The sequence below is a fragment of the Cucumis sativus genome, chromosome 6, assembly GCF_000004075.3.
Source record: "Cucumis sativus cultivar 9930 chromosome 6, Cucumber_9930_V3, whole genome shotgun sequence".
Taxonomy (NCBI): domain Eukaryota; kingdom Viridiplantae; phylum Streptophyta; class Magnoliopsida; order Cucurbitales; family Cucurbitaceae; genus Cucumis; species Cucumis sativus.
The window spans coordinates 5,021,852-5,034,200 of NC_026660.2; the positions used below are offsets into that span (position 1 = coordinate 5,021,852).

Genomic DNA, 12,349 nt, shown 5'->3' on the forward strand with positions numbered 1-12,349 from the left:
ACATGATATAGCCATACAAATAGAAGCTTAAATGATTAAATAACAAATTCAGCGATTAAATTTTTAAAAATAGTAAAATAAATTAAAATATTTACAAACCATAACAAAATTTTGAATTATATAAATAGTAAAATAAATTAAAATATTTACAAACCATAACAAAATTTTGAATTATATAAATTGGGTGTGACGAAATTTAAAAATTTTACTATAACCTATAAATATTTTATAAAATTTACCTTGACCTAAAACTTACAAAAACCTCCTTCTGTTGTAAAATTGAGAGAGCATTAATTGAAATTTTATATATTTGTTTTTAAAGGGTCCAAAATATTTTTAAAAGAATTGAAAACTGAAAAGAAAGATTGAGAAAAGAAAGGAAAAGTATGTGGACCTGAAGAAGCACTTTCACTTTCACTCCCACTTCCACTTTCTCCTCTCTTCTCTACAAAAACAATTTTTGGAAGAAGATAAAGCAGAAAGGAGTTTTACAAAAACAGCATTGCAACTACTCCTCCATTAATATATAATTCTCATCAACCAAGACTTTTGCAGAAGAGAGAGATAAAAGAGGTACTTACTACTGCTACTCACCTTAATTTAAATTTTTTACCACCTCACACACACACATCCATATATGTTCTAATTTATCATATATATATTTTGTGTACACATAGCTTCTCTACTTACTTTTATTCATTGCTTTCATGAGTTTAGATGAAAGGCTTGTGTGTAATTGGAGGGGAGGCTTCTTCCTCCATCCTCATATATGAACATCATTTTTTCTCTCCCCATTTTGGGTTGGAAATAGACAAATATGTTTCTGTATGGAGACAGGATTTTAACTAAGTTTTTTAAATAAATAAATCCGGGGGTCTTAAACTACAAAACCTAACATTTCAACTTAATTTAATTTAAACAGATACTAAGAATAGCATAAGCATAAACTTTACGTCACTCTCAACTCTCCATTAATTGTTTTTTCATATAAGCTTCGCATCATACGGTCATATTTTTTTCTCTGTTTTAAATAGTAATATGTACATATTTTTAATTCAAAAGCAAGGATAAGTTATTGAAAATTGTTAGCACACACTTCATTTAGTCAATCTAAATCCACAACTACGTGAAACATTCTTTAATTGTATATTTTAAAGGATTAAAATCACAATTTCTCATATGTTTTACATACATTTTTAATTTCTCGATTTTGTTAAAATTCAAAATTTTTAATTTGGCAGAAGCATGCATTTAATTTACGTTTGAAATAATGTGATTTTTAAATAGTATTTTTCGGTAGAAATCTTCACCCTAAACATCCTTGCATAGTGTGATTAAATTTCTGAAGTTAATTTTTCTCTATTTTTCACGAACTATGGTTTATTTTTTAGTACACTAAATGACATGGAAGGTGTTACAAAATAAAAAGAATAAAGAATAAATATAAGAGAATCTGACTCATTTGACTTGTTTGATTAACTAATGTGTTAGCTAATATCCACATGGAGGAAAAACAATTTTATTAGAGAATAATACAAGAATAACGACCATAGGAGAGTCTGTACTCTTTCCAAAACTTAGAATTAATTACAAATAACTATAAATAATTAGATTGTTTTTAAAATTATTGAAAATATTTGTAAATATATCAAAACTTACTAAATAAAATTGTGATATATTTGTAAAATTTTTATAACCATTCTAACATTTGAAACAATTTTAGTAAATAATCAAATAAACGAAAAGAAAAACACGAATTCGATTATATGGCACTGCGACGAGCCTGCACGTGGTATGAATAACATCACTACCTGAAAAAGAAATGGCACTGCTAAGTGTAACACTAATAACGTACGATTAAGATGTAAACCGATCTGTTGAAGAAGAAGAAGAAGAACAGAAGCATGCAATCAGGAAAACTGGGTTCCAGATTCGGAGGTATGGAAAATATCACGAAGGAAGAAAACATAACAATTCTGATAAGTACCAGTATGATGGAATCGTAAATGAAGATTGAAGGGGGGAAAAATGAATTTCGAACGCAGCAAAAAAAAATATATATAAACTGAAGTTTGAAAGTTCCCTTCTATATACCGTACCAGTTAAGTTAGGGCAATGCCACGAGAGAAAGAACAAGAAATTGGGGGTGTGACTGCAGGATATAAACAATAATGTTCGTCTTCTCACGCTAAGCCATTCCTCCACTTTCTTAATCTTTTATTTTTCATTCGGTTTCCCCTTGGACACCGGTCTCCTCTCCCCAATTTTTTGATGCATTTTTCTTCTTCATCTTCATAATTTATTGCACATTATCACTCACTCCCGGCCTCTATGCAACATAACATACCACTAAGCTTATAAACAATCAATCCAAACGGACTTTAATTGGAAGTAAAGTTGTTTTCATATGATCTTATACTGCATTATATTCTTGACACATTTAATACGTCCAAAAACTGGAGAGGTTTCATTTTTGTTCTGTCAATAGTTTTGTAATCTGTTCCGTTTCTTTTGACTATGTCTAATGGTGAGTTTGTTTACTGGCTCAAGGATATGGTTGCATTCGGCAAGAAGTTGAGAGAATTGCAGATTCCAGAATGGCGAGAGTATGTCTAATTAAGCTCAACTAACTATATTCACGAATATTGATTGTTAATTACATATGTATCTAAATTTTACGCGGTGCATGGTTTGATTTATTCTGAGTTTGGGATGATTTGATTTTGATTGCAGTTTTGTTAAACTGAAGCACTTTTTCAACTACTTTTAATTGCCTAAAAAAACTTTCATGCCCTTCTAACTAATTATACTAAAAGTTGATCGTCTTTTTTAACTTATTAAGTATATTTTGAAATTTTTTCTGAAGACTCAACTTAGAATTGGTTTTACCACTCATTAACTGATGGTCTTGTGCATTCAAAACTTGTGTGCTCATGTAACTGACGCAATTTTTACAAGCTAAACGTTTCGATGAGAAAAATCTCAAAATTGCTTTTGTCCGACTCAAATTAAGAACGTCAACCTTTTCCTTCCTTTTTGATATCCTTTATCATACATACATGCATGCACATGCATGTATGTACTTTATCAATGTTGATGAAGTTAGTTTATGACTACTAGAATGGGTAAGAATCATCTTGTGCATTGAAAATTCACTATTTTTGCACATATTTCATAGCAGAATTTCTTTCATATGAAATACCCGATCATCATATGAATAAAGGTGCAAATACATGTTCATTTTTTCTATGACAGGCATTATATCAATTATAAGTTAATGAAGAAGAAAGTTAACAGATATACTCAGCAAATAGAGATTGGAACACAAAATGACTACAATGTGCTCAGGGACTTCTCAAGATTATTAGATATTCAGGTAAATATGTAAATGCATCACCGATCGTATTGATAGTATACTTTTACGTCAAGGAACTTGGTTATATTCAGAAATACAGACTTTACCACGGTCGACATCTCAACTACAGTTCACAAATGGTTTAGCTTGATTATCGTATCCTAATTAGTGACTATATTATATTGCTGAAATTTAATCTTATATACGCTCCTCTGTATTATGACAGGCAATAAACTTCTTTAGTTGGTTAAGTTGCAGTTGGCTTGTTACAGATTACTTAAGGCACGTCTAATCTCAAGGGAATGTCCTTACTACTTAGGCCCAACCATACGTGAAATTGCAATAACAGTTGAGAAAGGTCACAAACAGCTAGTGGCCAGTGCAATAGCAAAACTGATGGCAAAATAGAAGAAACCAGCCATGTCAAAATTATCTTACGAATGAGTCTGTTTAATATCTTGAAATTTCCTTGACAATAGCTAAACAATAGGGAACGCATATTGATAGACGTAGTTAGGAACCTTGTAGACCATCTTGGAGGGGCTGCTAAAATGAAAGGTCCCTTAAAGTTAGAAGAGGTAACTTATTTTGGATGCTTTTAGTTTTAGATGGAGGCAAGTAGCTAATTATTTGACCTAAAAATTATACTACAATTTTATTCAAGTCTAAGCTTTTTTAATAATGGAATGCTAATTGCTATTTCAGATTGAAAAGATTGTTTTGTTTTTGTTGGAGCAACAAGGATTACTTGCAATGAGGTTATCTAGTCTTGGTGAAGAGCAAGGCGCCCTTTCCCAACAACTTACAGAAGCAAACGTTGCTGAACTACAGGAACAATATAGAGCAGCTGGACAAGATCTTCTGAGGCTTCTCGCTTTTGTGGAGATAAATGCAATTGGTCTACGCAAGATATTAAAGAAGTTCGATAAACGCTTTGGCTACAAGTTTACAGATTATTATGTCAAAACTCGTGCTAACCATCCTCATTCCCAACTTAAACAAGTTTTTAAGCAAGTGGTAACATGCCCAACTTACTTTCACCTTTCTTCTTGTAATTCTGATTTAAAGGCTCCTTGGAATTATAAGTTTCCTTGATTTTCTTTTTAGTTGTAGATTGAGCTTTTTGATAGGAGGTAATGATAACCATATGTTGCATCCAAGCATTGATAACTTGAAGCTAATTGCTCAGGGTATAGTTGCTGTCGCTGGTGCCATATTTCATAATCTTGCAGAGCTTGAAGGTCATAAAGAGAGTTACATCTCAATATATGATCAACTTGACCTTTCATATCAGGTATTTTTTTTATAGGCATTAGAATAGATTGCACGTGCATTGTGATTACGTTCATTCTTAAATCGTAGTTTGCTGAACTTATTTTTGTAATCATATTTCAGTTGGAAGATCAATTTTAAAATTTAAAGAGGCTAATTATTTTTGAGATAGTTGCAAATATTGCAATTAGATTCAAAATATTAGCATAGATAGCAACATTTTAAAAGAATTACAAATATAGTAATATTTGTGAAAGTCTATTACTGATTGATAGACCATATTGAAAATATTGGTCTATCACTGAAAGACTGAGAGTCTATTAGCTATAGAAGTTTATCACCGATAGACTTTTTTATATTTGAATGAAAGTCCAATTTCCGAAAGAAAAAAGAAGACAAGAATTTTGAAGTTTGATGTGCATCATGTAAATAGTTATAAAGATTTACTGATGACGTGTCATGGAATCAGGATTCATGCTATAACTTCTGTCTTAAGCTAAGAAAGGGGATCTACAAATTTTTCAATCGCTCTGAATTTTCACACTTCTTCACTCACTTTATAGTAGTCTACTTTTTATTTTACTTCTTTCTTTATAAATGGAGTTTTTCTCTACAAATATTAATTGCAGGACCCTGTAATTGATTCCATCAAAGCAGCTCTAAACAGATTATCAAACTCCACAAATTTTCTTCAATTTTTGGGAAAACATGCCATGCTTTTAGAAGATGGGTTATCAGATCCTGCTGAGAATAACGTTGATGAAAGATATAATTTTATGTCACTTCTTTTGAACTTAGTAAACACATTTTTGTATATGGTAAATACATATATTATTGTCCCAACAGCTGACAACTACACCATGAGCTTGGGAGCTGCCGCGACTGTCTGTGGCATTGTGATTGGGGCAATGCCTGTGGCACAGGTGTTTTCTTCGGTTTATTTCAGTTCTTGGTCAAACAGGTCATACATGCAACCACTGGTTTTTAGTAGCATCATTCTTGTAGTGGGAAACGCATTGTATGCACTGGCATATGATCTCAAGTCCATCACTGTTCTTCTGGTCGGCCGTCTTTTCTGTGGGTAAGTCACTGCAAATCAAGCATTTATTGTGATTTTGTTACTGGTTGTGGTTATTTAATTTCTAAACTTTATAAAAGCCTCAATTACATTTGTAAAATTTTAATTTATTTAAATGTTTTACTTGGTTAAATGATGATGTTACATCCTTATTTTGCTTAATGTAACATATAAATGGAAAAAAAGGAGTGGAAACTGGACAACAGGCAAAATTAAATGGCATTACCTATAGAATATTACTTGATGCTCTTGCTTCAAAAGGATGGCAAGTTGTTCGCTTGCTTTATTTTTGTCCAGCTGTTCACTTTCTTCATCCGACATAAGTTCAATCAACCAACATTTATCTAATAGGCATACCACATGATTTAGTTAACAACTAGGCTACAATATGAAGTCTGTAGATGTAATTGAAAATTTTGAGGTCTGAGATTAAATAGATATAATCCATTGAAAAATTTGTAATCTAACCTGTATAGATGATTGTCTATTATTTATTTAATCAGAAATTCATGATTTTTTATATATATAGGTTGGGTTCTGCAAGAGCAGTTAACCGGCGCTATATTACCGACTGTGTGCCATTGAGATTACGAATGCAAGCTTCTGCAGGATTTGTTAGTGCAAGCGCACTGGGAATGGCATGTGGTCCAGCTCTTGCTTGTGTTTTTCAAAGAAATTTCAAGATATTATTCATTACATTTAATGAGGACACTTTGCCTGGTTGGGCCATGGCTCTTGCATGGCTCATTTTTCTCGTATGGTTGTGCATTTGTTTCAAAGAGCCTTTTTCAGTCATACCATCGGAAGCTAATACGGGTTTGTCAACTAAACTTCTCATTTAGCTTTTTCTCTATTTTTCATCAATGGCTATTTTATTATGTTGCATGACTTTCCAATTAGATAATCTCTTACACTCTTCCGCAACCACTAGTGTTATTTTTTGCTAAAATCATTATTTCTAAAGGTACCCCCAAAAATGTTGTGGTCTTATAGGTACACTAATTTTGAAGCTAAGACATATGATCATAAGGATATTTAATTTGAGAAAATTAAATGATGGTTTTCATTTATTGATCTCTTCAATTATAATTGTAACTATTCTAATAATATAATGCATATCAATGATATCATTTCATCTGTTTGTGCATTTTGATGGATTAACTTGTGACTATATTATTTAGCTGCTTGTCTAATATAAATTGATTTTATCAAGGAATGTATTGTTTACCTGATTTAGGAAAAACTGCAATACTTATTTTGGAGAATGGTTGTACACAACCACTACTTTTAAGCAAAGAAGCTAAGCAAGAATGTGCAGATCAAGAATGTGATGATGATGACAATGATGACGGTGGACAATCGAAAAGAACTCGCAAACCAGTCAATTCAATAATGTTAGCTTATAAGTTACTTACACCATCTGTCAAGGTATTGTTGTACATTCATACTCTTACTGCTTTGATGCATTTTTTATGTATTCCATTCCTTGAGTTTTCTATGTTAGCTTTCAAGTGCTCTTGTGTGGAATGATGTGCTCTAGTCACGGTAGTTGCAATATCATTGTTCTTTATGTGTTTTGTATTTTGAAAGTGCCCCTCATAATCATTTTTGGAAAAAAACGAACATTAACCTGGTATTTATTTTAGAAAGCATTTTTTTTATGTAATCAAACACCATGGAAATGTTCCAAAAATATTTGCAATTATTTCAAAATCATAAAAACTCACTCCCTAATCTATACATTGTTTGGAAAATCAAGGTAGATGGAGCCCTTGAGTGGCAAATAGATCAAGCTCACTATCTAATAATTTGATCTATTGTATCCTATGGATACATAATATGAGAAATTACTTTATATAAGTTTCTAGTTATTTGAACGCTACGAAATCTTTATATCTTATTTAGCCAATGTATGGTCAATGGTCAATGGTATATCATATGGACGTCCATTTCCATTTTAGTTTCTTCCCTTGAGTGTCAAGTCAATTAAAATGCGTTTGAGCTTTTATTGACCACAATGTTGTATACTGTCAGGTGCAACTATTTGTATATTTTATGCTAAAATATGCAATGGAAATTGTACTTGCTGAGTCGAGTATAATCACGGGCTACTACTTTGTATGGTCGACCACCAATGTTGCAGTCTTTCTAGCATGCCTTGGCTTGACAGTGCTCCCTGTAAACATCATTGTTGGGAACTACCTCAGTAACTTATTCGAAGAAAGGTAGCCCCAAACTTGACTCAACTTGTTGCTTGAGTTTACTTTACATTACCTTCTTTTATTTATTGTTTTTTTTTACTAAAAATAACTTTTTATTCGTGAACAATTATTTTTGTTAAGTAGGAAAATGTTATTATAAGTTTAGTGGGTGTGTCTATTTAATCCCTAAAATTCAAAAAGTTTTGATGACATCCTGAAACATTGAATCATGAATTTCTTTTGATTGCCTTTAACAGTAGGAACGAAATGTTGGTGTGATATGCTTATGAAATAAATATTGATTAATTTGGTACAACGTGATGAACGTGACAAAAATAAGTAGAAACTTTTGGTAACGTTTCCGTTCCCGGTTTTTTGTTTATATTTTCATTTTTTAAGAAACGGGGGTGTTGGTGACCTTTCCTGTTTCTCGTTCTAAAAAAAAAGTAGAAACGTTTCTCATTTTATAAAGAATTATTGAGAAAAAAAAAAGTAGTTTCTCCCGTTTCCGTTTCTTAATTATTTCTATTGGTTTCTTTTTCCTTTTTCTAAATTATTTCTATTCTTTTTCTTTTCATTTTTCTCAAATTCTTTTTATTGATTTCCTTTTTCTCAATTCTTTCTATTGGTTTCATTTTCCTTTTTCTCAATTCTATTTCTTTTTCATTTTCCTCTCGTGATTTTCTTTTTCTTCCTTTTATTTCCATCTTCTTCCTCATATAACCACTCTCCATGTGGTTTCCTTTTTCTTATTCTTATCTCCATCATTGTCTTTTCCAAATAATCATTCTCTTCCTCTCATCGTCTTTATCATCTTCATTGTCTTACTCTTCATCTCTCTCATCGTCTTCCTCTACGGAACACCTTCCTCTTCGTTGGATATGAGTTTTCATCTTCCTCTTTGCGTGAATTATGTTTTCGTTGTGGATTTTCGTCGAATTTGTGGGTTTTTACCAGATTTGTGTTTGAGCCGTAAATTTTTGTCTTCCTCTTTGCCGTGGGTTTCAGTCCTCCTCTTCGTCGTGGGTTTTTGTCTTCCTCTCGCCAGCTCTGTCCTTCAGATCCCAATCTTCATCTCGTTCTCCGTAAGATTACAAGAAAACTTTCCAATCTAGGTTCAATAATTTTTTTATGCTTAATGGAGGACATTTTTTTTTATGTTTAATTGAATTAAATGTGAATAAAATATAAAATAAATTTCAAAGAAAATCAGAAAACAAAAAACAGTTATCAAACACATTTTTTGTTTTTGTTTCTTTTTTTCAAGAAACAAAAACAGTTATCATACACATTTCTGTTTCTTGATATAAAAAAGAAGGAACATGAAACCAGAAACATGGAACAAGAAACAAGAAACAGGGAACAGAAACGTTACCAAACGGGCTCTTAGGGTCCGTTTTGTTCCTTGTTCTCTGTTCTCGATTTTCTGTTCCTTCTTTTTTTAGAACAAAAAACAGTAATGTGTTTGATAACTGTTTTTGTTTCTTGAAAAAAAGAAACAGAAACAAAAAATGTGTTTGATAACTGTTTTTTGTTTTCTGATTTTCTTTGAAATTTATTTTATATTTTATTCACATTTAATTCAATTAAACATCAAACAAAAATATATGTCCTCCATTAAATGTAAAAATAAAATAAAATTATCAAACCTATATAGGAAGATCTTCTTGTAATCATATGGAGAACGAGATGAAGATAGAGATATGAAGAATAGAGCGACGAGAGGAAGATGAAAACCCACAACGAAAAGGAGGACCAAAATCCACGACAAAAAAGAAGACAAAAACTCACGACTAAAATACAAATCTGACAAAAACCCACAAATTCGGCGAAAACACAATTCATGCAAAGAGGAAGAGGAAAACTCAGATCTAGCGAAAAGGAAGACGTCATGTAGAGGAAGACCATGAGAGGCGAAGAGGAAGATAATGAAGACGATGAGAGAAATATTTGGAAAAGACGATGAAGATAAGAGGAAGAAAAAGAAAACCACATAGAGAGTGGTTATTTGGGGAAGAAGATGAAAATAAGATGAAAAAGAAAATCAGGAAAATGAAATAGAAAAAAATTGAAAAGAAGGAAAAAGAAACCAATAAAAAGAATTGACAAAAAGAAAAAGGAATTGACAAAAAGGAAACCAATAAATAGAATCGAGAAAAAATAAAATGAAATCAATAGAAACAATTGAGAAAAAAGAAAACAATAGAAACAATGAAGAAAAAGAAAATAAAAAACCATTAGAAATAATTGAGAAATGAGAATGGGAAAAACTAATTTTTTTGTCCCCAATAATTCATTATAAAATGAGAAACGTTTCTACTTTTTTTTTTTAGAACGAAAAACCGGGAATGCTACTAAACATCTCAATTTTTTAAAAAATGAAAATAGAAATTAGAAACAGGAAATATGAACGTTACCAAACGGACCCTTAATTACGATGCTAAAGTGGCCTATTGACCGAGACCTATATACCAACCATTTAGTCTATTCATTACATCTCCTAACATTAATACGTATGTTATGGTAGCATATATGGCCATGTTATAAAAATCTTTTTTTCATTGTTTTGTAAGTAATTTCATTTATTTGCTACTTATATCGGTGTAATTTTCTCATGTTCTCACAAATTTGTGTGATCTACATTATTTCTTTCTACTTTGGCCGGCCGCTTATGTATAATGTTGATTTCCTTGTAGGCAACTTCTTCTTGCGTCTGAAATTATGCTTTGCATAGGCGTAATTTTGAGCTTCCATATTTTGATTCCTTACTCAGTACCTCAATATGTGTGCTCGGCTCTAATCACATTTGTCTCTGCTGAAATCCTTGAAGGTAATAATGTAGTCTTGTCTCTAAAGTCATCAACAACTAGATTTACCATAACATTCATTCTAATTGTTAAACCGATGTAGGTGTAAATTTGTCACTTCTCTCTCGAGTCATGTCGTCGAGACTTTCACGTGGGACATTTAATGGTGGCTTACTTTCCACCGAAGCTGGAACTATAGCTCGAGTGATCGCAGATGGCACAATAACATTGTCAGGGTACTTGAGTGAAAGTAAACTCTTGAATATTACCTTACTTCCTTCACTTTTTATTTGCGTATATGCCATTATAGCAACATGTTTTACCTACAACTCTCTTTACTAATCTTCTTTTCTACTTATTTCTCTTCCACCCGTTATCATGTATAAAATGTGTAAATGATGTACATATCATATGGGTAAGCTTAGCTTGGTTTGAGAAGAAAGCTACCAAGTCTGTTGGTAAAGATGAAACTATTTTTGAAACGCTTATATGGTTTTGTATAAATCTTCTATATTTACTTATATCTTGTTGGTTCTCTAACCATACACATTTTGAATACTCTCAAATCTAATTGAAGTTTTTTTTCCTTCTCCTTATAAAATTTAGATCTTGTATAGTTTAATTTATTTTTTAGGATTATTAGTGTTATTATTTATGAAAAATTAGAGTCTAAAAATGTGAACAGAAATCATTTGTTATGCTACAAAATGTAGCCTTATTTTCCTAATTTGCTTGCCATAGTAATCATTTTGTAGTTCTATTTTTTTTTTCTAATACAAGAGTATAAGAAGAATTATACTATAGCTCTCTTAGTCATTAATAATATTTTAGAATTTCTTTATTATATATTATTCATTTAAAAGTGATTTACCAAAAACTAAGCTAAAAAATGATAGTATTTTATCTTTTAAAATTTGTCTGAGAATTTAGATGGATGTTCAACGCTTCTAAGTGGACCTTAATTGTTAAAGTGGTTCGATTGGACACACCACCACACTATCTTCACAATGTTATTTACTTCGTTCTTCGTTGGAAATTTTAATCACCATAGTAGGATCCCAACTCATGCAATACCCCTATTTTTTAAAAATATATATATTAGTGCAACTAACAATATAGTTTTTATGGTAACTGATTGTATAATTATTATTTTTAAATAAAAAGAATATCATAATACAAAACAGAGTCTAATACACAAGCCTCCTTACAGATAATGAAAGAAAACCAACGAAGCAATAGAGAAGAAAGAAGAGTGTATGAGTATAAGAAAATCATGGTGTAAGCACATCGTGATTGCTTACAATAATATATGTCACAAATGTATTAAACACATTGAAAATGGTTGTTCCTTTGTTAATCATCATATATTAGACATCACTCTCTTCTTGTGATCCATCTCCACTGCATAACAATCAACAAATATCCTTACGAAAAGCAGTGTAACCCAATTGCTTTCTCTGGTTGCTTCACAGATTCAAGTTGAATGTTGGAAGCATATAAATGCATGTCCCTCATACTCCTGCACACGATACGACATAGGTATAAAATCAAATCTATAGTTTAGGCAACAATAAAATTTAGAATATGTGGCGAGATAAAATCATATATATAATTTTAAATTTAAAATGTGTATTAG

General features: G+C 31.4%; 1 protein-coding gene across 3 annotated transcripts; it reads left to right on the top strand.

Moving 5' to 3' along the window:
• The first annotated feature begins 380 nt into the window (after window positions 1–380).
• On the top strand, window positions 381–11,253 carry LOC101206732 (SPX domain-containing membrane protein At4g22990). Of its 3 annotated transcripts, none has more exons than XM_031886531.1 (11): window positions 381–573; window positions 2,551–2,606; window positions 3,256–3,376; window positions 4,061–4,372; window positions 4,545–4,649; window positions 5,257–5,708; window positions 6,235–6,521; window positions 6,943–7,133; window positions 7,740–7,930; window positions 10,603–10,736; window positions 10,817–11,253. In XM_031886531.1, exons 2-11 carry the CDS (start codon window positions 2,554–2,556, stop codon window positions 11,053–11,055), a joined length of 2,085 nt encoding a protein of 694 aa, XP_031742391.1. In that variant the 5' UTR covers window positions 381–573; window positions 2,551–2,553; the 3' UTR covers window positions 11,056–11,253. The 3 variants fall into 3 exon arrangements, with proteins under 3 accessions (XP_031742391.1, XP_011656682.1, XP_031742392.1); XM_011658380.2 differs by lacking the exon at window positions 381–573 and adding an exon at window positions 1,886–2,173; XM_031886532.1 differs by lacking the exons at window positions 381–573; window positions 2,551–2,606 and adding an exon at window positions 3,582–3,933.
• Window positions 11,254–12,349: the final 1,096 nt, after the last annotated feature.

What these genes read in the sequence shown, in the direction of transcription:
- LOC101206732 (XM_031886531.1), top strand. Translation starts at nt 2,554, where the DNA reads ATGGTTGCATTCGGCAAGAAGTTGAGAGAATTGCAGATTCCAGAATGG. An exon ending in ACCATCGGAAGCTAATACGG is followed by an intron (nt 6,522 to 6,942) that starts GTTTGTCAACTA and finishes TACCTGATTTAG; the next exon opens with GAAAAACTGCAATACTTATT. An exon ending in TACTTACACCATCTGTCAAG is followed by an intron (nt 7,134 to 7,739) that starts GTATTGTTGTAC and finishes GTATACTGTCAG; the next exon opens with GTGCAACTATTTGTATATTT.